General features: G+C 46.4%; 1 protein-coding gene across 1 annotated transcript in view; it reads left to right on the top strand.

The window, feature by feature from the left end:
* The first annotated feature begins 6,743 nt into the window (after nucleotides 1-6,743).
* The window catches only part of LOC106635848 (uncharacterized), a 148,337-nt gene continuing 127,421 nt past the window's right edge, over nucleotides 6,744-27,659 (top strand). Inside the window, exon 1 of the mRNA XM_089592059.1 lies at nucleotides 6,744-6,896. Within this exon, the coding sequence (XP_089448185.1) occupies nucleotides 6,868-6,896 (29 nt within the window). The 5' untranslated portion in view covers nucleotides 6,744-6,867. The remainder of the gene's footprint in view (nucleotides 6,897-27,659) is intronic.

Raw genomic sequence — 27,659 nt, forward strand, 5'->3', positions numbered from 1 at the left:
TCGTAAAAATTTCATTCACCTCCGTTAAACCACAAAGTTTGAACAACCTCCGAGGGTTTTTTAATTTCACCCATCGGCGTATAAGGTACCGACCCTCAAAGTGCATCGAGCGGGAGAACGTTGCACTTGTTCATTTCTCGCGTGCACAAAAACACACGTGCAACATACATACAATGTAAACTCATCGCAAGAGCAGCGCTTTACGTTTGCGAGCTTTTATCGCGTATCTCCTCTCTTTGCACACCGTGCAAATATTCCCCCCATCTTTGACAAAATACCAGGCGGGTACTCGCGTATGGGTACGACCACGCCCATATTACCCGCGAAACAATCGCACGTACACTCGGAAATTCCGCGTATTTTCACTTGTTTTTAAACGCGCAAAGATGACCCTCATCATCGCGAAACCCAAAACAACAATGATAAAATTCCCTACCGTATTGCGTCCGCTATAATTCAATTTCCGTACAAAAGCAGGGGGAAGGCCAGGGGTCCGAAAAGAAGATCTTCCCTGAGGCTATTGTACCTACGCTCACTACGAAATAATAAAACGTAGCCCACGAAAACAAAACCGTTCCGCGGCTGGAAGGAGTATACCGCAATTGTTCACTTTCTGCGGGTGTGCCAGATACGTGGCAGGGAGAATGTATGTTTTGGGTCTTCACCGCGAGTGAAAGCTTTTAGGGTGCGAGGGAGGATTTTTCCATCATAACGCGGTATTACCCCGGCCCGTGTCTAATAAGCAGCCCGACAGCTTGTCCCAATTGAACGGGGCCACACAAATTAAATTCCCGCATACCTCGCGCCCCCTTTGCAATACAAATGGAGCGTCCAAAGTATCATCGAGCTCCGCCGACTCTCCTTTCTCTCTGGAAAACAGTAGCCCCCGTGAATCCTACGGTGTAAATATTATCCGCTCTTCTTCGCAAGCCGCTTGACGACTCCAGAGGCATGTAAGCGTACCCTGGACCAGGACTTGGTGTGTGTGTTTTTTTTTGGTGAAACTCGTGATTTGCGGGGGGGAGGGGCATTTCAGGGTTTCGTATGTTTTTTTCGCTCGCGAGGCGCGGAGATAACTTGATGCCGGTGAATATTTCTCGCGAGCGAGGCAGAAAAAAAAAAAAAAATTATAAATTACGCATCCAAGGGCCGAAATGTCGCGCGTGTCGGGGACGTTTCGCAGAAAGGAATGTTAAAAGGATAACTCCTTCCGGGGCCCGGTAATGAGATATTTCAGATTTCAAAGGCAGAAGCGCTCTTTTCTTCCCTCTTGGCAGCCCCATAACTATGCTTCTTTGCCTTTGTTTGATAATTATATACAGAAACATCGGGAGGTGAGGTAAGGAGACGGGGTAGAGGAGCTTTGGGCTACAGTATTCGGGATGGATGGGTGGGGGGGCAAATGCGCATGACGCACGGGTAATTAGATACGCGTCGAGGATACCGCTTTGCCCGTGTTTAAATAACTACCTACCTCGGGGGCTTTTACACTGGTGAAACGCTTGGGAGGAAAAATGTTGTTCCAACGCGCATCCGCGATGTGTATTATTAATAATATTGAGCCGATGGAAAGTGGCGGTAGTTGAAAGGGATGGAACATAGAAAACCAATATATACGGGGTTGGCTATAACCGGCGGATGTACAGACCGAGGGATCGTATACCGCGAGATCGAAAATGGAAAATTTCCGAGGCAGACGAGCGTGTTTGTTTGTAACGCGTTATATAAATAAATGTAGTTCGGGGGGAGGGGGGGGTCATTGAATAGGGGGTACAGCTCATAGATACAGGTGGGACGTATCGAACGAAAATGAGTATCAGTTTTTGGTTTCCTTTGAAGCGAAGCTTATAAATAAATGTATTTGTGCCTTTCGATGTGGCGTTTGCTTCCCAAAGAAATAACCATTACGCGATCTCGACGTCAACCACTACAAGTTGATTTTCGTTTGATTTTCGATAACCGTGAATGCATTCGTCGATCGTGTATACGCTTCAAAGGGATGAATTATACTTCATACATTTATGTCAAAGGGTAAGTCACTTGTTATTCTAGGAATGTTTGTATTTTTTTTTTTTTTTTTTTTGGAAAAAAACACGCCGTTCTCTTTCCTCGTCGAAAATCCTATTTCCACGGCAAGCGTCTGCTGCCATACAACGTGCATTAAAGATACACCATTGCAGTGGTGCCGTATGTGTTCACGGTTATACCCCCAGTTAGGTGGCATCCCTTTGTCGCCGGGAAAACCAAAATCTCGGACCGCTATCTGCGACATCGGCTTAGACCCGGAGAGCAAACGCCTCGCCCGCGTACATATATATACATATGGTTTTAAGAGGTGCATGTGTGCTATGTTAGTACCCCCCTCTCTCTCTCTCTTTCTGCAGGTCCTTCCAGACGCCGTTAAATCGACTTATCTGCGCCCACGGTTAAGCCCATTTTCCCCTTCCCACGCTCCTATGTGTGTGTCGTTCTTTTCCGCGCGATATCGCGTTATGTGCCTATCCCTTCTGGTGCTTGCTTGCGCTTCGGTCTCGTTTGCTAACTTTATTTTGCTTTTTCCCCCCCTTCCTTCAAATATAATATACTCGTTTTGTAAATACACTCAATTTAATATTTATTAGCTTTTTCTCGTTGCTGTGTCGAGTAAATCATCGCAACAGAGCCAATTTTAGTTCATAATGTATATATTGCCCAGCTTCGTTCGCTTCGCATGAAACAAATGACTATCGATATATATTATACACCCGAAGCGTCGCGTGACGGAAAAAAAAAATTCTCATCCATGTGACGCGAAATTACGAATTCGCGACACCGGCGAATGATTATTAAATAATTTTCACGTGTGGTTCCAATGTCCCCTCGTGTATCGTATTTATTTTGCGACGCAGCGCCGGAGTGTGTTACATATTATGCGCTTGGACGCATTCCAGACGCGCGTGATTACGTATTCGGGACGAAAATTTGGAAAACCCCCCGGGCAAATGGTGCCAAGTGGCTTTTCAATATGTTCGCCAGGATTGGATTTCTCTCGACGCGCGTAACTTTTGTCCTTCCCCCCTAACGCGAGGAAACGAGTTGTCAAATGTGTTGAAAAAAAGGGCGTATATACATTTCAGGTCGCAATGCATCATCGTGGAAGTGTAATTAGAGACGGCGAGACAAATGGCGCGCACGATGTATCAAAAGCCGCTAGATCGGCATTGTCCCGTGTATGCACTTTGCAAGTTAAAAAAAAAAAAAAAAAAAAAAAAAAAAAAAAACGAGTTTTCACCATTACACGCGTCCAACTTGTTCTGAATGTAACATCGCGCGTGTCCACGGATATGGGAGAGATGAACGCCAAGGATGGATCCAGACACGAAACACCTTGTACGTACTCGTGCACATACACATAATCCTTCCTGGCCCAGCTTCCTATCTGCGATCGCTGCTTATGGCCAGACACGATCCGGCGCTCCGGCCGTTCCGTAGATTCCGGCCGAAAGAGAGTCGGATAACCTTTTATGTCTCGTGGCTTCGTAAATTCCAATTTATTCGGGTCAAAGTAGGGGGGGGGGGGAGACGCACCACCTTTTAGGGGATGAGCTCGCTCGTATACGTAATGCGCGCGCTGGGAAATTGATTTCGCTGCGGCTTTTGACCTAGGGATGATGCTGGCGGTATTGTTGCTGCATCCGCGGAAAAACAAGCTCGTTACGAGTGGGGCTCCCTTGATTCCACCAACGCTCATCTCCTCTGGGTCCAATGAGTCGGATGGACTTGAAATTGGGGTATAATCATTGGAGTTTTTTTTCCCCTTGTCTGTCGGATATTAAAAAGGAGGATTGTCCGTTGTATTTGATGTGGAAGGTAATAGCGATACCTTGAATCATCCGGAGAAACGGGGAAAAGAGGCACGCGGGATGGGACGTATAATTCAAAAGAAAACGAATGTACGGGGGGGTCGGGGGAGGCAGTCCATCAGGCAGCCTTTTAAAAGAATAACACAAGACGGAGGCCTCGCGTGGTGGGCGCGGGGGGGAAAATTTACGACGACGACGTTAGCGAGAGAAAAGCACCCATCAAACTCCCCCCTTTTTTCCCGCCCCCGCGGCGTCATCTACCTTTTCGCTCGGGGAGAAATTTTCATGGTGTATTTGCGTGGCGTAAATTTTTACCAAATAAACCGAGCTCCAGCTGCTCAGGGGGCTATGATTCATTTGCGAGTCCTATCGGCGAATTTCCCGGATTTTTGCGACCACCCAAAGTTCACGCCGTTGGCGAAGGAGGGGAGGCTTTTCTTGATAAGCTTAGCAACTTTCACGCTGTATTTTCTACCAGTCAGGGGTGGACTGGAAGGGATTTTCTCTTAATGACGCATCGCTCATTTGCTTTGTCTTTTTTCTTCTGCCTAAATATATTGTTTAATTAACAACGTAATGCGGTGCGTGATACTGAGCAAAAAAAATTGGTAAAGAGGAGTTGATGAATAATACAAAAAACTTTCTTCACGTACAATGATTTGAAAAATAAATATATAAGCAGATTTAATCATTTTTTAATTTTAATTTTAACGCATTCTTTTTTCTGGAAAATTTTTTCCAGGCACCCTGTTACAAGTAGTAATTAAAAAAAAAGTTTTTTGTCAAGCTCGAATGATGCATTTGTATTTTTTTTTTTTATAAAAAAACTCGAAAAAGTGTTCGTGCCTCAATTCTGCACGTATAAAAGAATTAGAAATTACAAATAAGAGATAAAAAGACAAAAAAAAAAAAAAAAAAAAAAAAACAGCAAAAAATAGTGCCGATCAGCTATTTTCTTCTCGGGCTTTCCCTTCTCGATTGATCTCGACCGGGACTGGGTTATACACACGGGCGGAACGAGTCGATGGGGTGCTTTCTTTTTATCGACGCTATCATTTTCCAAGATTGACGGCTTCCATTGACGGCGCGCTTATACAAATTTGCCGAGCTATTATTTTCAAGGAGCCTAGAGTAAATCAATGACCGGGAAAATGTAAAAAAAAAAAACTGTTCCCGATCAACCCAACTACACACGAACCACCCGATCCGCCCAATTAGCCAACTCTGATCCACAAACGAGAGCTCCCCCCGCCAAACGTTAAACATTACCATGCCGAGCCCTTTCGTAAGCAACAACAAGGGAAACGCGTCGAAATCCCGCGAGCAAACGCCAGAAACGCGCGATTGTACTGCACGTGAGTCGAGTTTTGCTTATCACGTATAATTGCAGGTAATGCAAAATCTGCCGCCCATCCGCGCACACCATAATCCCCTTTGATTTACGATACGTACACACACGCGCGCAGGAAGCGAGCGCGTTAATCTTATTGTTTCGATTAGATGCGCAGAGTAACCGATATCCATTGTCCGCACCAAACGAACGCCATCCCCCTACCTCCACCCCGCTCGTTTTCCCGGTTGGATTGTTTTTCTTCGAAATAAGCTCTCGGAGATTATTTCCGCCGAGCATTACAATACCGAGCGAATCGATACGCCCCGGCACACACTCTCTCCCTCTCTCCCTCGAACTTGGCCGGATTCTCCTGCAATCCCACTTTGAACTATCAAAGTTGAACCCCCCCCACCCACCCATTCACCCCTTCAAGCTAATGTACAACCCTTTACTCTACGATTTACGTACGCGTTCTCTTCACCCTTCGTTTCGCGCGCTAAGCGAAAAACACAAATACCCTACAGGATTACCACCCGGAGGAGGGGGAGAAACAGACGAATGAGCAGCATCGCGCATGCAAAGGGCAAGGAATAGGACGAATCAAAAGAAGGGATGTACTTTGAGCGCCCGAGGGATGATACACGTACGTAGTGTGCATCATATACTTGTGCACACCTGCACGAGCGAATCCTCCCCCCCCCCCAAAAAAATAAACTTTCGTATCCTGGAATTTTGATGATTTTTTTTTTTCCCCTTAAATACCTCTCACTGGAACGATTGGCTTGTGTGTACTACGCGATTTTACACTTGAGGAGTGAAGTTTTCCCCCGGCACTCTTTGACAAACCACGTGCATTCGAAAGAATAAAGAAGCCTCACCTTGAATTAGTTTTCGTTAAACATCGTAAGCTCGTTTGTTCGCGGACCGCAAGAAGGGGGGTGGGGGGTGGGGTGGGGGTGAGGAATACATGAATGAGAAGAAAGGAGAGAGCGGCGCGCCTGCGCGAGTCCACCCGGTGGATAACGGTGCTGGTGGTGGTGGTAGTCGGCAGAGGGGCGGGAGAGTTGGCTTCGCGATACCCAAGTGCCGGTAGTTGCCGGCTAGCCGCGACCCTGAGCGAAGCCACTGCCAGCTCTTCCTCCCTACGTATACGCACAACCCATGCACAAATAAAATTCCACGGTACAGTTAAGACAAACGCTCGCTGATCGCTCGTAGTCGCCCGAGTATACGATACAGTGCGCGTTAAGCTTGAGCTCGCGTGCTTCGGAGTGTCGCGTTGACGAAACTTGTGCTCTACTCTGGAGGAGGGGAGGGTAATGTGTCTGTGTGCGGGTACTCTCATAGGCGTCCCTGGACCTCTGCACGCGTGAAAGCTCTCCCGTTGACGGTCTGGCTTGTAGCATCGAACGGACTCGAGCTTGCAAGGTCACCGGACGCCTCGGTGGGGACACGGGAGTCGGGCTTTGTCGTTCCTTGCCCTGCGAGGACGGCTGAGGGGCCGATTTGAGCGGAAAACGGGCTTATTCGGCTGCGATTGCTTGTTGCGCGCTGCTTAAACTTTTCGTTTGAGAGCAAGTGAGGGAGGAGGAAAAAAAACAAAAAACGAGAAGATTTACCGTGTGGTACATGTGCGGAAGTGCGGGGGACAGCGGAGAGCTACCGATGGACGAGCTCTAGGATCGCCACCCGATGGAAACTAGCTTCGGTCCGCCGGAAAGGTGGGTTGTCCATGGATCTTTTATATAGGGGGGGGGGGTGTCTGTCTTTGCGAGTGAGAAAGGGTTTCAATCCAGTCGAGATTAGCCGGATATGTCGCAAGGGAATGACATTTTTCTCTCCGATTAAACCCGTCGAGGGCTGATTGGACACTTTTTTTTTGTGAGTAGATTTTTCTGGCACATCTACTCTTATTTGCCATGTTTCTTGGGGGTCCATTGGGTATACCGCGGGTAACGATATATACGAAGGGGTAGCGGTGACGAGAGAAAATTTTGAAATTAAGTTGAAGGGTCGGGGTAAATTGACGATGTCTAAGAGCTGAAATTTACGTTGGTTGACGTCGTGTCTCCCCGAGGTGATTCAATTTACTCCTGGAACTTGCTCGATTACTCGCTCAGTACCTTTATAGTTATTAGCTAGACTAGGGGAAGGAAAAAAAAAATCGCCTGTACAAATGAAACGACGGAGTAATTACGTTCAGTGTATGGTAATCTTCAGGGATAAAAAACAAAACAAAAGAATATGGATGGTGAGCGACAGAGGGATAATAAAATACGAGAGCTCGAGCGGTTAATTCCACGTCAGACAAAAGCAAAGCTAAACAAATTAGTCTCGACTCGGCTCGAGCACGACTGTTGCCGCCTGCACACCACCGCTGTCGAGAGTACACTGCCACGAAAGGTGTATTAAGAGGACAAGGGGGCGGGAGGAAGCAAATAGCATTTCAATCCGCCGCTCCTCTCAGAGCTTTCCTCGAGCGGGTGGATGAATAAAAAGCGCGAGAGTAACATCTTGGGGGATTTTTCCTCGAATGATGACGAGAGAAAGGAAGCATAATCTCCTTCGTTTGAAACACCGCTTGGAGCCCCGTTATATTTCCCATTGTTTCCAACAGAGCGACTCTACACAGAAATCCGACCTACGTGTTTTGCTTGTTATTTTTTTCTTCGCAACAGAGGAGCACCCTCCTACCTGATTTTTCCACCGTATCGTCTACCCCGTGTTTTTGCTATCCTTCATTTTTCTGCTCTTCTGCTTTTTGTAAGCTTTTTTTTTTTTTTTTTTTGCTTTTTATTTCGAAAATGACCAATTTAAGTACGATTTTCTTTTCTTCCGCGTGCACCCACCTTTGCTTTTCAAAATAAAGTGATTCGTACAAACAATGGCAATGCCCATCCCCCACTGGGGATATTCTCAATTAAAAAGGTAGCTACGTTTGGAAGCTATACCATTCACGATTTTTCATTTGATCAGGAAAAGGAAAAAAATCGTCTGAAATCAGAGTTTCGTGAGTGAGAAAAGTTTAATAATCCGAGGCAACTTTTGCAATAAACGATACGCTCGAACGTCAAAGGCAATCGAAAAAAAATTCACCCCGCAAATGCAGGACGATCCCAAGGAAAAGGAAGTACACATTTCACCCCCGTACGTACGACCACACACGTGCAACGACCGAGAGAAAACTAATATCGAGCCCTCGGGCGCAGGCAAATAACCAAAACTCTGGTCTTCCACCCTTGTTTACCGCATTTCCATCTCCGAGCTTGCACACATTTGCCGACAGCTCGTGATTAAATACCAGGACGGGAAATCTCGCAGACAGCCAGTGTAACAGGATAGGCCGTACCGTAACTTAAAATACAGTCCAGAGAAGAGCACGGGTGTCACTCCTCTGTACTCGCAGCCCTTTCTCTCCCTTTGCTGTCCCCGAGAGTCCTCGTGTGTCCCTTCCGTATACACTGGTATTCTCCTTCGCGTCATCGTCGTTAACGTTAGCCTTTTTCATTAACGATCGCCGACAGAAAGGAGCAAAGGGCAAGGGTGCCTCAGATCTGCCTTTATTGGGTCCCCATGTCTCTACAGCCCACCCGTGCTCTTTTTGTGCCGTCTTCCTGTTTTCTCTTCCAAGGTTACCCAAGTGCACCAATTAAATGTGTCTGTAGGCCGATCCTCTGGGTTGCCTCTGCAGAGCCGTTATTACGTGTACAATAGCAGTTGGACTTTGTTAGGTTTCATTTGTGCATCCACGATCAAAGCTGGTGTTCTCCTGCATCGAGTACAGTAGTGATGGCGCTATGCATGTATCCACTTTTTTCAAAAAACATTTTCTCGTTTGCAAGTCCGCTTTTGTTCGTTGGGATGCATCGCAGGAAATTGGTAAAATACGTTGTCGGCGTATTATTATTTTTTTTACATACATTCGTCCCTTCACTTTTTTCGTGGGATTAAATTTTACGTGTACTGGAACTGTTAATTGTGTTTTCATGATGCCTCGGTGCTTACCAGGGATGAATATTAAGCTGCATTTGTTACGAACGAGCTCGTTAAATTTTACGCGAGTAATGCGCTACTGAATGCTCTGTATGAATAATAATTAATTTTTTGTACATTTCCCTGATTAACTATTTATATGTGCTGAGCGGAGTGAACGTTAATTCGTTATTTTCACATGAATTTGATTATCGCATCTACGTCATTAAAACGTGGGTTTTGGTATGAAATTTACGGTGGAGTCTTGTATATATAGGTGAACGTATATAGCGTATGAGTTTTAACTGTCCGAAACGAGCTGAAACTTTCGTTCACGAGGGACAAGTGTAATTAAAAAAATTTCTTTTGCGCAAAAACAACGTTCAGTGGTGAAATTTTCATACAAAAGTTTGTTGTACGATTTAACCGTGACATCGGGGTATAATTAGCTAAACTTGTTTTGCAGAGGCGTTGAAACCTAAAATGTTGTACGTAGGTGCGTGTTCTCCTCGGGTTGTTTATTTGAGATAATTAGAGGGGGAAAAAAAACTTTCTTGCCGTGATTAATGGCTTTGTTGGTGGTGTGAATTAAAAGTTTGATGACAGTTAATGTACGTAACGAAAACAGTGCACGGACAAATTTATCTATCGTTGAGGCTCGCTACAGACGATTTCCAATGAGCATTTGAATTTCATAAGTATAGTATTGGTCAACGTATGCTCAGACGAATGATTTTTCAATTATTTTTCAACACGTGGGCAACGATCATAATATCAGATTGTGAATCAAAGTCTAAAATCAGTAAAGTAGTTTGAACCAACGTATGGTCAGACATTATATACTTTCCTAATTTTCTTTTCTACAATAAACATTACGTACCAACAGCAAAGTAGTCACAATCAATGCATGGTCAGACACGTTATCATTTATCACTAAGAATCAATCTCAACGTATGCTCAGGCGAATGATTTTTCAATTATTTTTCAACACGCGGGCAACGATCATAATATCAGATTGTGAATCAAAGTCTAAAATCAGTAAAGTAGTTTGAACCAACGTATGGTCAGACATGATATACTTTCCTAATTTTTATTTCTACAATAAACATTACGTACCAACAGCAAAGTAGTCACAACCAATGCATGGTCAGACACGTTATTATTTATCACCAAAGAATCAACGTAAGTAGATCATTCACTCGTGTTGAGGCAAACAATCAAATCATCATTATACCTGTATAATGTAAGGCTCATGAACCGTACAAAAGATTTCCACGGAGAGCTCACAAACACGGAACAAATCCGGGAGCTCAACAGCCTACAGACCACGAATACAAGATCTCACAGTCCAGCAAGTGCAGTAAGAAGAAGAAGAAGAAGAAGAAGAAGAAGAAGAAGAGAAGGAGGTGCGGGAGGAAGAAGATCATTGCAGGCACAGGAAGGAGGAGGGGCCGAGGGTAGTTTTTATTCCGCGCGATCGGCTCGAAGCAGTTCCGGCCAACTGGACGGATATCGTCCCTCCCGTCCTGCCCCTTTCTTTACTGTGGCGCAAGTGTTGTACATCCGCGGAGCACAACAGGCCCTCCACTGAGCTGTGTAAGCCGGAAAGAGGCGGCGCGTCCGAGCAACATGTTGATTCGAGCTCGACGGGCCCCCTTTGGCAAATAGGCCTGATTCCATCCCAAAATTACCTCTTTTTTTTCTCGCTCGATCACCCCACCCCTCCCCACTCGCTCACCTTTTTTTCATCCCTCACCCAATTCGCGTCCTTTTTTGTTGTCTGTGTTTTTCGGGGGGGAAAAAGCTTCGAGTGTCGTCGGCGGTGCGAGCTATCCTTTTGTTTGGCGCGCGCTCGCGTTTTATTTATCTCCCTTTTGTCGGACCAGCCCTCTCTCTCTCTCATCCCCCCACATGCACAGCAAACTCCAACGCTACGACGTCGGGGAATGTGCGCGTGCTCTCGGCTATCCTATCTGTCTTCCGCCCCCACATTTTTTTTTTTACCCATTTGCGCAGTGCTGATGCCCAGGCAACGTGTGTACACACACACGCATACCGAGACTGTTTTGTTTTCGTTGTAGCTGCTCGGGGACACTGGGTGTCGGCTTTCCCGAGTTTTCGCGTGCAGCTGATTATTCGTCGGGGGGAGGAAAAAAAAATCTGCACTCCGTCACTCCTCCGTTGCTGCTGAATACAACACAAGAGCACCCCTTCTTTTTCTTCGTCTCGAGAAGTTGGGCCCAAACAATTTTTTGCATACGCATTGGAGAGTGTATACCTGTAAACCCGATAGATACAGCATGATGGATCTTGCACCGAGTGCGATCAAACATTTTATCGCAATTAGGAGGAGAAGCGCGCGATACAACAACTATATCGAGTCGATACACGACACGCTTTTGTTTGTTTGTTTGTTTGTTTGCTCTCCCGCAAGTGTCACGAATCCATTTCAATTATGCCTCCTGATAATTTAGAATATTTTCCCCTCCCCCCCCCCTCATCCCGTGGCTCTCTGTCTGTTTGCACAGCGAGAGCGTCCCCGCGCGCGCGTGGAACAAATGGAGCGCATCCATTTCAAAATAGATTGCTTTTATTGCTCGCGAAATAGTGTTTTCCAATTCCACGGCCGCCGGCGCTTCACTCGTATCTCGTTTCTGTACCACAGCGCGTGCGGATCGACGAAATTTACGAACTTTCGCGTTTCGGCCGTAAAAGCGGGAACGCACGAGGAGAAGGCGCAAATTTGACGGCGATTAATACCTCGTCGTGCGTATGAATGAATCATTTGCTCGAGCCCCAAATTTTTAATCCACGGTTGTAAAAAAAAAAAAAAAAAAAAAAAAAACAGAAGAGCTACCTCGCACCTATATATATATGCACACCACCGCGCCTATACTCCATTGTTATCTAAACGCTCCCAGGCAGCTCGGGCGTATTAGTCACCGGATGGAAATAAACTACTTTGGCAAGAGCCGCTTCTTGGCCTCTATCTATCTATTTCCTCGTCTTCCGGCTCCGCTTCCTCCTGCTCTGGCGAGCGTAGCCCCAAGTCGATAGAGAGTCGGGCGTAGCGAGAGAGATAGATGTAGAGTAACCATCTTTAATGTCCTTAATGAAAGAGGGGGTGTGTGTTGGGGAGGGGGGGAGAGGGTCTGAATCGCTAAGTACGATATGGCGTCCAAGTCTGAAATCTCGGCTGGCGGGCAAAAGAGAGAAGGAGATACTTGACTGAGCAAGCAGGAAGAGGAGGAGATTTAGGGTGAGAGGGTAGGTAGGGGGCTCTTCTACACAGAAATGGCCCAGTTGAAGGAGAAACAGCTTAGGGAACCACCCGGACCCCCTTTCGCAACTCCCTCTTGTACCCCCTACACACACACACACACACCCCGTCCCCTTTGACACACCAGGTATATAATATATGTACACATTTATATCACCACCACCAACCCTCCCGTCGTAGCTTTGCCGTCCTGGTTTCGGGAGTGTGGGTCAATGTCTGGCTGCAACAACCTTCAATCCCTCGGGTGTATACATGCTCCTTCTACCGTACTACCTCTACTGCTATTTCGATCCTCGCCACCGTCGGCCCCTGGGCTCTCTCTCTCTAAGAGAAAGAGAGAAATACGGAATCCACAGTCCCCGTATACCGAGGCCTCCTTTTTCCTCCTTCCGCGAATCAACCTATAGATACACCCTCTTGCCGTACGGATAGTTTGATTTATTTGCCCGCTCTGCCCCGTGTTTTCTTCTCTCCCGATTAAACCAAGATGGGGCTCTTTCTTCTCGATGCGCCCCGTCGCGCAAGGAGACCCTTGGAGGATTTATTCAAGGTGAGCCGCGGCCATTCCTCCACGTGTGACGTTTATCGTGCAAGCGCTGTCGTTTCGTCAATTTTTAACAAGATTTTTTTCCTTTTTCTCCATGTCGCGTGATCGGGCTCGGCAAGAAATCATTGGTCCTACTTGGCTGCCGGCAAAGTCTGGGCGCGTGCACCCCCTCCCGGATACAACCCCAAAGCGGATCACGGGGCTTTTACGAGAGAGCCGTATCCGATCGAACGCGCCGTTCCTCTCTTTCTCGCACCTTTTGCAAAATTAATTATTCAACGCCGCATCCCTGCGCGAAGGGTTGCTTGCCTGGCCTCGTGTTTCACGACTGATCGCGCATTTTCTTCCCCTTTGTTTTGCCTGATGTTTGGCACATGCAAGTGTCGATTTTGGCCGCATCGGACCTTCCACGTAAAAGTTGTCCACAACAAATAACTCACACGTACACAGACGTAGTGAACAAAATCATTTGTTCGAGCATCCCTCTGAAAGCTGTTTCGTTGAGCCCTAGCCGCACTCGTTGAGCCTCTCGCGGAGGAGGAAGCGACTCGACCTGAGAGCTCCAATTGGCCCAAGTGGCGTAGCTAACGACGCCCGAGGAGCAGGTATTAGAATAATAACGAACGGGGCGCGGATACTCCGTCACCTTGAGGGTGACAGGTACTCTGGGCGAAAGAAGAGAAGAGGAATGGAAGAAAAAAAAAATTCATTCCTCGCACGTATACATTCGTCTTGTACGCTCTATCGACCCTCGAAAAACTCTGGGCTTTCCTTTTCTCTACCTATCCACCGATCTTGCACGCACGCAAAGCCTGGGAACGTCCGAAGAGAGTTTAACCAGCTCTACCCTTCCTATACAGCCGCTGTAGGACGTGTGCACCTGTAGAGAGGAGAAGAAGCAGTCGAGGGATATTGACCTTGTGGCGGAGCAGCGGCGTTGTATTGCGAAAAGCACCGCCACGCGGCTCCTGTATTGTGTGTATATATGGGCTTGTATGCTCTGCTGCTGGAGAGATAGGCCCCTGGTGTTCTAGATGTACGTTCGCAACGAGGAGGAGCTCATCGTCTGGCCCTAACACCCGGAGAGTAGCTTTCGAGTTTGTGGCTCCTCGGCTTCGATATGAATGTTTGAGGGCTCCCTTTTTTTTTTTTTAGGGGAGGGAGCAGACGGTTAGCCCCAAGTTGGGGCCTCGAGTTTGCGCAATTTCACTTTTGTAGAAGCGCCAACTTTTCGGTAGGGCTCCGATTACGCATGGACCCACGACGAACTGTCGATCTCTAGTTTTGGGTTGTTTAATTCCTCGTCAAAGTGCGAAACAACCCGCCCCGAGTAGATATATATATATATATAAGACGAGAGAGGCGTGTGTAACTCACGCGCTCGTTTCAACTCGATTCCGTCCATTATCTCGTTCAATATTGACTCTATACCTCCTCCGTTGACAATCAACTTTGGTGCCTTTGCGTATATCCACCCATCTCCGACGACAAACACGCGGAGGCATTCACTCGCAGCCTCTCGTCGATCAATTCCAACGAACGAGCTGCAGCTTTGGCGCACCTACGAGCCAGTCCAAAAGGGCCAAAAAAGGTAGCACCCCGCGCTCATTACCTAAAGCTCGCGACTCCGTGCTCTTACGTGTAATATCAATCTCTGCATATAAAACGAAGCTCGAGTTTATGATAGTAGCTCCATCCCCCTCCTCTGCTGGATTAAAAAAAAAAAAACGAAGCAAAATGCACGTGTACCCGCTAATCTGTACCACACACACTCTGTAATGTACATGTGGTTCTGTACTAGAAGCTCGCGTCGATCTGTGTTTCACGAAACAAGGAACGACGGCATACCGATTCACAAATGTCATCGGAGGAAAGAAGCGCGTAGCCCTTCGTCCATTGACCGAGAGCCCAGCCTTATACACATCGCACTTTGAGAGCTATGCGCCCCTACATGAAAAAAAAAAAAAAAAAAAAAAAAAAAAAAAAAAAAGGGAACAGAATTTGTCATTGAACGCCCCCTCTCCCCCTTTGAGCCGCGCGACACGCGCCCTAGCGTCTCCAATATGCTTCGAGGATTATACTCGAGTTACAAAGTAAACAGAAACGAGAGGGTGTGCGTGGCAGACGGCTCTTCACATCAATATTCATGAGAAGCGGGAATTTCGCGATACCCTGACGCCTCATCCCCTCGTTCGCTCCTTTCGAAAAATTTCTTTCTAACGGCCCGCGAAAACCGAGGCCTACATCGTCGTCGTCATACCTTTGGGCTGGCTAGGGGGGGGGAGTGCCGAATATATATTCCCCTCTCGTGCCGATGTATGCGGATACGCAGGTGGGGGATGTGCAAATTAACGCGACGTTCGTGCTCGCGCAATCGTTCCGCTGTGCGGGGAAGGGTGGTGGACCGTGGGGCTGCCCTCGCGACTTTTAAATGAGCCAACCGATCGATGCGGGTTGTCTTTTTTTCGCTTTGGTGCTCAAAATTGTACAAAAGTGCTGGCAAAAGCAGATTTTGTAAAAATCCTTCCCCCCCCCCAGCCCCGAAAAATAAACGCAAAGCATATTCAGTGTATACGAGGTTCTGCCGAGCTTTGCGTTCTACGTTGTATCCATAAAGCAGTTTGTTGGACCGCTTTGCGTTGTCAACGGTAACTGGAATGTTTTTTTGTGTCACTCTTCAAAGTCCCAATTCACGCGATGATTCATCATTCCTCGAACGAACAAACAAAAATGTCTTATCGAATTTCCTTACTATTTTTTACACTATAATTCTTTTGCCAGCACGAGGCTCTGGGTGTCAATGGGGCGCGATCCAATCGTCGTGTGGGTGATAGATCGTCCAAAGATTCAAATGGAGCGGAGAAAAAGGCCTCGACGCTCGGCCGGCCGTCCAAACGCCGAGCTGCTCCACTGAATCGATTAGCCGCCGACGCGCTCCTCTGATCTTTGACTCGGGGGAGGAGCCCTCTGTAACCCTTTTGTATTTGTCTTATCTGCTTCATAGCTAAAATAATTTTTAAAAAAAGAGAGCCCATAGTCCTTGTTTTCCCAGGATATCACGCCCATGCAAATTTCGCCCTCTGCTTGAGAAAAAAAAATTTGCATCTCCTCGATTAATTGCTATATACCTTGGGAATTTAAGTTGAAAAACAAAAGAAAAAAAAAAAAAAAACACAACTGATGTAGTGAAGAGAACGGAGCGGAGAGGGGCAGGGGGTCCGAGACGCACGGATTCATTAATCAAATTTGCATGGAGTTTGTATTATGGAACGCGGTCGGGGGGGGGGCACCCAACAACAACAGCGGCAGCAGCCCATTCTTTATTTTTAGTACCCAAGTTAACATAATTTTCTCCGGGGCGCTCCTAGTTCTATGCTCTTTCTACCCCCGCAACGGCAACCCCGTCTAATCGCCTTAATCGATCTTGCAATTACAGCTAATAAAACTGTTTTCCTCATCTCCCGCGGCCGTTGAATTAACCTAACGCGTGGAGCGCGCTATTGAGCTGGAAAAACCAGGGGCGCCGGGATAAAGGGAAGCCAACAGGCACACGTAGGCAAAGTGTGTGTGTGTGTATACGTGGTGTACAGTACGGGGCGGAAGCAATTTTTGTATAATCTCACCTTCATTATATGGAAATCTCGTTCGTATAAGGTAATAACACCCCGTCCCAACCCACCCCCCGAGGGTTTATACAAGCGGTAATAGCCGACTTGATGATTTCGACGAGGCCGCGGTGCTTCCTCCTCGGGTAACCGGCTAACGCGGCTGACCTTAATTTTCCGGAAAATTAACTATAGCCCTGTACTCCCTGTCTCTCACCATCATTGCAATTTACGCGCGCGTTGTTTTCTTCACTCACGGACCGGGGGGTGGTGGCACGCGAAATTATTGGGTCAGCCGAAATTCGAACGATCAGGAGCTCGGGTTGTTGGTAATAGATTTCCTCTTTTTCTCCCCCTCCCCTCTCATCCCTCACCTACCAAATCAAACTCGTACGGTTCGGAACGGAGCTCATATGCGCGCGGACGAGCGAGTTTTTAATTGTCTTTTGTTATTAATCCCCGGGGCCGTCGAAAAGTTTTTCCGCCCGAAAAGTACGGCCAGAGAGTGGGGGGGGGGGGGGAGGATTATTGCCGCGGCGATGGGGTCTCACGTATGCCGGGTAAAACGAGTCCCACCGGGTGTACGCGTATAATCGATTAAAAGCGATTACACGAGATGCAAACGGGAGCTTAGAGAAAAATAGTGGGAGGGGGGGGGGAGCGCCTATAATCTATAAAGAGCTGAATTTCGCGAAGGAAGAAGAGGCGCCTCGTCGTCACGGGCACGCATACATACGCGTGCAAGGAGGGTGGGTAGGTAACGGGCGTTAGCATAGATAGCGCGGATAAGGCTAACGACTCGGCGGGAAACTTGAAATTGCCTAACAATCGAAACTGCCGCCAGCAGGGCTCCCCTTAGCTCCGCTTGCCGGTGTCTATATAATGTATGTGTGTGGGTGTACTCTTATATGTGGAGCTTCCCCTTATTTCCATTTGCCGCGCTGTGCTTGTACAACGTGCGAGAGGATCGCGCACCATCGAGGTACGCGGAGAGCTTGCGGCTGTACTAATTGGGGGCACGAGCGCATAACTTTAAATTTCAACGATTATAGGCGAGTCGAGGGGGGAGACCGAAAGGGGCGTCAATACATACGGCTGCGCGCGCGACGTGTGCGGTTATCCATCATCATTCAGGGTTGGATGTTTTTTTTTTTTTTTTTTTTTTTTTTTTATATTAAAAGCTACAAATGGTAGGACCTCCGTTCGTTGACCACGTATCCTTTTTTCTCGCAACAATTCATGTGCCCAGGCTCGTTTGTTGTACGTGCGTATCACGAGATCACTTACTTAACTAACCACGAGATAATTAGCCGAATGTACGAGTGAAAAATCCTTACATCAATCGTAGGGCAAATAATTATGTATTTGTACGAAGATGTATGTGTCCCGAGTTAACGCCGGTAACTCACACATGTGTCAGCGTACGGCTCATCAATGAGCCATTCTATTCCTACCATAGGCGGAAAACCACTCGAGGAGTGGTGTGTATACCTATACGCGCGCTAATCCGTGGCAAGGATCCCTCCTCGCAAGACGAATAATACCCTCGGTCTTTTTCAAGGCTCGCATTACCGTAAATACGATTCTCGGCAATCAGCCAGCTACGAAGCTGCGTCACTTAGCAAAGTCCCCCCCCCACCCTCTTTTTTTTGTTGTCCTTTCCGCGTGGTTTAACGAGCCCCGGTGGCTCTTATACATCGGCAAATGCCTCTCTTTGTTTACTCCACCCGAGCAAGGGGGCTACTTGTATAACTCGATTGAGTTCATGGGGGCGATATTGGTTTCGCGGGACGCAAAGTGACAATAACCCGTTTTTGTTTATCCACGTGTAGGGGGAAAAAAAGTAGCCAACGTTGTCCTTCACTGCGCGGCTAGGCGCAAACAAATAAACTGTTTCCTGGCATGTAGCACAAGTATGGGTACACAATACATCCCTATATACACACGTACGCGCGTAGCGTTTCGGCTTTTCAATTATTCGGCCTTGGAGTACCCACCGGCTCCGTCTCTCCCCAAATCCTTCCTCTGTGGGTGTATTCGCCTCCTCGAACTTTCTCCGGCTCATTGTGCCGCCCAGACGCTCGCGATATAATATTTCTGCCGCGGAAATCCCTCCGCTCGCGTCAGCTGTCTGGGTACTTGCCTCGGCCGTCTCTCTCTCTCACCCCCTTTTTTTTTCCCTTCCTCAAACTTTGTGCGCGGATATCACGTCGAAAGGTTACAACCGGCGGTGCACTGGGAATTTACACTCGCATCTTCTCGAGAGAATAGCTTCTCTGTACGCGCGAGAAGTAAATATGTTACGCCAAAATGCTGGGGCGTCCTTTTCAAGGGTATTAAATATCATTTTTGGTACTGCGGTATCATGCGTCGTCGTGGTTGCTTTGCTTTGGCTGTCGTTTATGGGACTTTTCTCACCGTTGGCTGGGTTTCTTATTAAATTATCATCAACATTGACAATTGGACGCATGAACAAGACAAAGGGTCTTTTTTTTTTTTTTTTTTTTTTTTTTTTATCTCCGGTACGTGTTTTTATTGTTTGTCGAAATAAGCTCTCGGAGCGAGAACTTTGGGCTTTATATCTATACGAGGGTTTTCACCCGATTCAATCAACTTTTGAAAGACTACGTACGTACGAGGTATTGATAAATAAAACCGTATATTTTCATGTTTAAAAAGTTGTATAAATATATATTAGCCATGTACCTATACATTGGTTCTCCAGAAGAGAAAAGGGAGTCTAAAATAATAAAAAAATTGTATTGTGCATCCATCATTTTAAAAACGTCCACCATCGTGATTATGGAAAGTTCCGGAAAAAGGCTTATTAACCAACGCCGTGATTAATTGTTGGCCAAAAAAAATTGTATAACCTACTTTCACCGCGTAACGATGACAAATCACTTGGACGAGGAAAACACAAAAGTGTAGTCCTCAAAAAGAAGCTTTGCGCGACAAAAGTAAGTTTTAATGAACAAAAAGTGGACACCAGTAGTAGCATAGGGACAGTGCGACTGCGAGAAAAAAAAAAACAAAAAACAAAAAACGAGATGAGAGAAAATTATCCCGCGTAATAGGTGGTGCAAATAAAATTAGAAAGTTGGCGACGCCGCGGGTGCCGCGTAAATTTTCATGAAAAGCGTCGCGTCCCTCCTTCACTCGTGCACATGAATTCTTAGCATCCGACGCGCACGTACACCCCTCGCACCACCCGATACAACCTAAATCAGGTTGGCATTTGTACGGTTTAATCAAGTTTTAGCCCCCGTAAACAAAATAAAAAGCTCTCAAATCCTGAAATAGTAATAAAAAAAGAATAACTCCAATATATATATATATATTGCTGCTGCTGCAAAAAAATCAGCTCCTCGTCTCTTCTACCAGCCCCCCACGCAATATAGCTCGAGAAGCAGCGCAATACAAGCGATACAACCTCGCCTAACGACTGCGTCCGGATTAGTCGTCCTCGGCCGGTATAAACCCGGCGCAGCAGTTAGCCGACGCTATTGCTTATACCACCTACTTTCTCCCACTCGCCGCCAGAGACTCGCGGAGTAGCGGGTTATCTTCCCCCGGCTCATCAGCACTGGTAACCCAGTACACATACTTGCCTTTTCCGCGAATCGTTACAACGGGGGTGTATACATAGGTACACACGAAATTCCCTCGGCAAATTAAATTGTTGCTTCGCCCTCACGGGGTCGCGTCTACCATTCGCACACACCGTTTGTAATGGCAGTCGCCGTGCCGAGATTGGAGCCTCGGGTTTTAACGGTGGCACCGCGTCCGTCCGCAGCTCGTTCGAGACCCTTACCGGACAAGGGGGCAATTGGACTTTCGAGCGTGTGGTATCTAATACAGGGTGGAGGGGAGGTTTTTTTTTTTTTTCTTTTTTTTTTCCACGCGACGGAGGGTAACAAGGTATTACACAACAGTCCCGAGACTCGAGCCGGATTTTCATTTCGGATGGTCCGTCCGTGCGACGAGAGAGGCATGTCGTATTAAAAAATGAAATATATTTCGCGGAGAGAGAGCCTCCACCCGTGTCGGCCTACATTAGGAGTTGGCAGGAATCAATCTTGGAGTGGCGAGTCAAGGGAGCGGGAGCTGCCGCGACTCCTCGAATTTTAATAATGCCTAGTCAGTCGGTTAAACCATCTCCTTTTTTTTCTTGTTTCCGTCGCAAGTCCTCGGCATCGCTTTATGCAGAGTGAAAAAATTCATATCTCACCCTCGGCCCCCTTCCCCGAGGAAGGAAGGGAGAGGGGCAAGAATTACCATTTAAAGAGCCTCGAAAGCACATTTGTCAGCGTTGAATGAGAATCTTAGATTTTCATATATTTCCCGACCTCCTCTGCGCCGGGCGGGAAAAATAATGAAACATCCAGAAACAAGTCGCGATTGAAGAAGCGGTACAGCATCGGGGAGGGGGCTCCAATTATCTATTTGTAAAACCCTTTGGAATAATCTAATTGCTTTTACATAAAAATTCACCCATTGAACCTATTGCACTTTACACTTGAGTTCCCAAAAAATCTATGTAATATTTCGCTTATCTCTCTGTTACAGGTAAGAGTCCACATTCACGGTACACGGAAACATTCCCCCGCGGAAGCAAGAATCGCTTGCAGATGAAGGAAAAAAAAGTGGCCCTACTTACCTTCGACGACGACATAATATTACTGCACCTCACGAACTAGTATGGCTTGAAAAAATAGGGGGTGAGTTGGGGGAGCACACAATCTGCGTCGACGATCAAACGCCATTGGAGAAAAAAGGACGCGCGTCAGGTACGACTATCTGCTTGTAATGCGTTACACCGTCGGTGGTGGCGAAACTAAAAACGAGTCCACAGCTCCGAGTGTCGGCGCGCAGGTGCTTTACATTTTACAATGGCAAATGATATTATGTAAAGCACGTTGCTGGCCTTCCTTCCCCTTCTTTCTCCGGGAAAAGCCGCTCTTCTCCACCATGCATGTATATGTATATACGCGTATTTATACCCACTGGCCCTCCACTCGCGCGCGTGCATTATACACGCCGGAGCTTTTAATTTTGCTCGAGGCACATGCACGTGTGTACACACATACACATAGTTATATGAAAGTGCCCGTTTTTACAACCTCCCTCCCACGCGCTGCGCCATGTTTTTCATTTTTTTTCTTTCTATTGTTGCCGAAGAGTGTGTTTATAAGTATACAACACATACACCTATGACGTGTAATTACACAGTGCGGGGCTTTTCATTAGGCAAAGCGTGAGAACTCTCCTTTAAACAATGATGCTCGTTCAGTGCTCTTTGCGGCAATCGTTGTTTTTCATCAGTTTTTAACATAATTGTGCTTCTAGAGTGAGGTTTTCCCATGTATACAAATGATGCCCACATAATGATATGCAGACACGAGAAATCCCGATATTAATTAGCACGGGTGCGTAAACATATAGGTATTGCAAGCATCAATCGTCGCACGCGTATTACATATATATCATATGCTACATTCCCGTTAATATATTCATGATCGGCTTGAAACATCGGAAGCAGCAATAGAAGAGCAATCGAGCACGAGGCACTCGCGGACCCTCTCTCTCGGAAAATACACATCTGCCCAACGCGTGCGGGGCTTTAAGTGTACAACTCCACGGTTATATTCAGCTCTTTGTGCCCGGGCTTGCACCTTGGCGCGCGTATACACTGATATACACATGATGGGTACTGCACGCGTTTGCGCGTTTGAAAGACGAGAGAGTCCTGCGAGCGGGGCTTTCGTTGTGCACGCTTCTGGCTTTTTCGCTCTCCGGCAGAGAGAGAGAGAGAGAGGGCCCATCAGCCAACCAACCGCAATGTTTGCCGAGTCATCATCGCTTCTGATAACCTGTACATCAGCATCGTGTTTGCAAATTACTCTCAAACATATATATATATACTATATACGTATGATCCAGTGTAGGTTGCGCGATGTTTGTCAATTAGGGCCTCGGTCGCGGTTCGCCCGTAAGGAGATGGGTGTTGTGCTTGCCTTTGTAATTTAATGCGTGCCTTTTGGGAAGCAGCGTCTTCCGCCGTGTTTGGTTTTGTCGGCTGTCTGTTTGCGCGTTTCATCGAGTGTGACGATACGCGCCTGTTCATTGATTGCCTAGAGAGCTACGCTGGATCCTACTGCAAGAGTTACTTACATCCAAGTGTTTATTCATCACAGCTTTTTTTTTTTTTTTTTTTTTTTTCCCCTCAGTCGAAAGTTTGGAAGCAACTCGCAAAAAGAGAGAGAGAGAGAGAGAAGGGGGATGCGTTCATTTGGGGTAATTACATCCGTTACTCAACTCAAGTTTCGGAGTACAGGAGACAGTTTTAACCTTACCGCTGCAGCTTGGGAAAAAGAGGAGTCACTGTATACAAATGGACGGAAAGTTGGAAATTTACTGAGAGGAGTGTACGAGACCTCTCCCCCTTTTTTTTTTTTTTTTTCGCCAATACACAAGTAACAAGTTCTTTTTTTTTTCATTCACGATGTTTGATGAGCTGCAGAAAAAAAAGGGCAAAACGTACAAGGATAATGCAATGAGCCCGCCTCCGGTTTTCCTCATCATCTCCCTCGCGATAGATTCAACGATCCCCTCCTTGAAGAACCTCGAGATCCACTGCTTTACATTCCCAAGCAGTAATAAAATTAAATAAACACCTCGCTTGCCCGAACGAATCACTGATCCCTCTTTCTCTCTGCTTTTCAACAACCCCCTCCCCCCTCCCGGATGAACAGAGTCGCCTTATCGAGAGACCGCTTACGCGCGCTTCGAGGCCCCTTCTTCTCGTTAACTGCACTTACTTCCTTGAACCTTGAAATTAGCCCACGTTATAATCAAGTTGGCAGCTGCAAGGGGTCAAATGTACAAGATATACATCAGCAGGCAATGCGACGTCACCTACGAAGGTAGAGCCAACTCCTAAAGTATCCTTACACCGCACCGAGGGGTAATAAAATGAGCAGACGTATTGTACACTCTTGGAGCAATGATACACGTTTATAGGCCGTATATTATTCATGTACCGCGAGATTGCGGACTTTGGGTGGTGGTGGTGGGAGGATGATGTCGCTGTGGTTGGATTTAGAGTCAGATCTGGATTCGGGGTTTATTGGGCGCTCGGGTGTACTCTTGGACAGGGAGGAGGGGGGTCACGTTGGGCTGCCATGACGCTCAACATTAATACCCTAATGTTTATTACATGTACGTGCATACGCTGCACATACAAATTTGACGGATACGTAGAGGGAAAGGTGTGCACTATATGCTTGGGTTACCGAGAGACAAGAAGCATCTCGAGTTTTGCTTCCCTTTCGGAGGGATCTGATGCCGTCGTTAAACATTGCCGTTTTGGTTAGTCGATCCGTAAGTGTACCCTCTTGCATACAGTTGATCTTCATCTAGTATATGGAAATGCTTTTTTTTTTTTTTTTTTTTTTTCCAAGTAATAAATAGTTGAAGTAAAAAATACCAAACGTTTATACATACAGAGTACGTAAAAGCTGTAAAACGCACGCGCGAGATCCTTGGCAGAGGCTGCGACTCGAAAAAAATATCCGAGAGGAATAAGCATCGCTCAATTGGGTTTACATGCGAAATAGCTTAAAAAATTCAGGACATGAGCTTCCGAGCTGGCTCTGCAGCCCCCTGGAAGTAAAAAGCGGCCATTAGAAAATCATAGAGAAGAAAAGACGTGCAAGCTTACCGGTGGAAAGATTTTTTCCTCTTTTTCTTAAAAAAACGGGGAAACTAGGAGAGGAGAGAGAGAGAGAGAGAGAGAGAGAGAGATAGAGAGAGATACGTGCACACATGTATGCATTGGGAATCCGGGGGCGGGTACGTGTCCTTTTCCCCTTCGGTCTCATAAAATGCTTAATCTTCCTCGAGAGCGGGCGAAGGAGGATCGGCGGTAATTGTATTTTATTGTTAGCTCCGGACGACGAAACAAATCGCCCCATCCCCGCGCTCATCGTACTTTATTGCGCGCGTCCGTGTATTTGTGTATAACGTGTCTTCTCTTCTTTCCCCTCGTGAAAGTTGGAAAAAGATCTTTCCCGAGGAAATCGAACGAAACTTTCGATGCCAAGTAACTCTTACGCGACTTGGATTTTTACCATTTCACGGGGTTATTTTTGCTCGAAAGGCTCCCCTCTCTTCTTCCGGTCACGGAAAAAGACTGCACCAGTCAATTCAAGTCCCACACAGACTCTTGAAATGACTCCAAAGTCATCCGAGACTCTTTGTGACTTTAAAGTCTCTCGATGTCTTTCGAAGGCTACAAGGCTACTTGTCGAGACTTTCAAGTACGCAGCCCCTAGGGTTTACGTTTGTTCTTTCGAATGCTGCTCTTTCGGTGTGATTTCCCACGTTTCGTTCTCCGTTGAGCGAGTACTCCGTCGAGGGTGTTGGATCGAAAACCAGCCGAGCTACAGGTGTGCAATTACGAAATCTCGATGTTTCCTTTCGATGACAACCTGTAGTGGCCCAAAAAGAAATCACCCAAACCGTATTTCATCCAACGCAATAAGCGAGGGACTTAGAAAAAGTTAATGAAGATCGCGGATAAACACGCCCAGACGCATAAACCACAACCACCCCCCTCCCCGCGGCAGAACAAACACACATTTCACTCGCATACGCGCAATGGGTAATATTTACAGCCACGTCGATAAAACGATGAGGGACAAACTAATCAGAGCCGATGATTAAAAGAGCAGAACGCCCATTACCTACCACCATCTCGAATCCCTTCGGCTCCACACACACACACACACACACACAACGTAATATCGAGGGGTAAACTGGCTGGCAGAGGGATCGTTTTCTCGATTGCTCTATCCAGCGCGGTCGTGTACACGGAGCTTTTGGGCTAAGGTTTTATTTTAGATGCCACGCGGTGGGAAATGACACGGATTGTAAGCCCGACTTTACGGTCCTACTGAGGAAAAAAAGGGGCTCTCTCTCGTTTCTCTGAGGATTAGATGGCAACGTACGTGCAACTGTTACGAGGGTTTTGGCTCCCCGATCGCGTGTACGGAGGAAAAACGACAGGGGTGGTTTTTTTTTGGCCAGTGAATAAATGTTTGCGTTGGAGAGCCACGAAAAGATAGACAAATTTTTTTTCAAAGCTCGCGAGGAATATATCGGTAGAGTTACTCTCTCTCTCTCTCTATTTTAATGCAGCGTATCCCACGTCGAAGGGATGCTTTTCACAGGTGCAAAGAGTAAAATTTACGTTCAAACGTATGGTCGTATATTCTCGAAAAGGAGAGCGTATAGGCATGCTCGACAAGTTTGGCCGATAAAATTTCTCTCTCGTACATTCGAGCATTACGAATCGGTACCTCGGTAATCTTCTGGTATTCATATAGGAGAAGAGCGTATAACGTATGCTTTCAGTCAATGTTCCTTTGAATTGGACCGGCTATAATTTGTGAGTTTTTTTTTTTTTTAATTTACAAACCTTGTGGGAAAGGAGTCTTGAAAATATTAGGAAACGAAGGGTCGATTATAATTAATTGCTGTGCCTTCCCTTATTGCGCATTTAGTTTCTTCAAAAGCTTCTAATTAGAATAGAGAATTTTGAGAAATAGCTATTTTCGTGCTGGCAGAGGAGTACTGTTTCTTGGACTTGAGTCTTCGAGTAATAGCGAGTCGATGAATGAATCAATTTGAGGAATTTTTAATTTACAAAAAAAAAAAAAAAAAAAAGAGAAGAATACGTAAGAATTTAGTAATCGTGATCCTAGTAGCTTCCTTCGGACTCATCAAGTTTGCAAAGAAGCCCTGCTCTATTGTTGGGACCGAGAAAAGACGAGAGAGAGAGAGAGAGGTAGAAATTTGTACGTAATCACACTGTAATTGCATTCTTTCGATAAGAATGAAAAATGCAAAAAAAAAGTAATGTAAAAGAATAATGAAGCCTTTGATTTATGTATGTATGAAACGTTGGTACTCAGAGGCATTATATTACACACACTCCAAGCACCCCCCGTCACTTCGATTTCCTCTTTTATTTCTATCAAACTCCCTCCGTGCTGCTGCGATGATATTTTTTAAGCATTTCTGCCGCCTTAATAAAGCGCCGCTCGTACCTCCTCCCCCTACACTTTTTTTTTCATCTCTCTTTCTCGTCGAACGGCTTAAAAATCTCGCGTCGTCAGCAGACTCTCGCGACAATGAATGCACTTTTAATAAATTGCCCCCGAGTACGCTTTTCATAAAACGCTTCACGCTCGATCGCTCGGGCCTCCCTGCCCTGCCTCCGTCATTCTCTTTTCTCTTTGCGTTATACATGTATATTCATCTTTGCGTGCGCGTCCTCTCTGTGTGCATATTATATTTATACGATGTGACTGCCGCTGACTGTACCCCCCTGTAGGCGAAGATGGCGTGAGCCTTTTTTTTTTTTTTTCTCGCAGACGACGGCTTTAGCTGCCAGGGTGCCCTTCCGATTTTCTTGGATTGCTTTTTTTTTTTTTTTTTTTTTTTTTCTTCGTCCTTTGAAGTGTCGCTCCATTGTTTGCGAGGTACAGGAGGGGAATAAGTTATCGACTTTTTGCTTCGGCGCCTCTTTAATGCGCGCTGTTGAGCTTTTTTTTTCGGAAGCCAAGTATTTGAAGAAAAAGAAAAAAATCATTACTACTTTGGAGATGCGTTGCTGGGCGGCTTTGAACTCTTTTTTGTTCCCCTCCACTTAATTTCTTTTTCACCTTACAACCTTTGAAGTTCCCTCGCAATATCGCACCCAGCCACCACGAGTTTGAAAAACATTAACATATTTCCATGAAAGCTCGTGGGTCGAAAAAAACCCACTCGAGTTTTCGCGCTGCCTCGACACTTTCCCCTGCCTCCTAGGCTAAAATGTCTTTGGGGAGGAAAAAAAATTTTTTTTAAACCCATTGGAAGTTCCGATTGACTTGCCGACACATCCGATAAAGCGCTGACAGAGCTTTCCCCCCCCCCCCTATCCTTGGCAAGCTTAGCCTACACCCAACGGTCGCATACAGACATAGAGGAGAGAAATGTCGTCTGCAAGGAGCGGGATGACTGTGTGAGCTTA

Source organism: Copidosoma floridanum, unplaced genomic scaffold, assembly GCF_036245765.1.
Source record: "Copidosoma floridanum isolate Cflo_tuat_1 unplaced genomic scaffold, Cflo_Japanese_pri ptg000014l, whole genome shotgun sequence".
Classification (NCBI taxonomy): Eukaryota; Metazoa; Arthropoda; class Insecta; order Hymenoptera; family Encyrtidae; genus Copidosoma; species Copidosoma floridanum.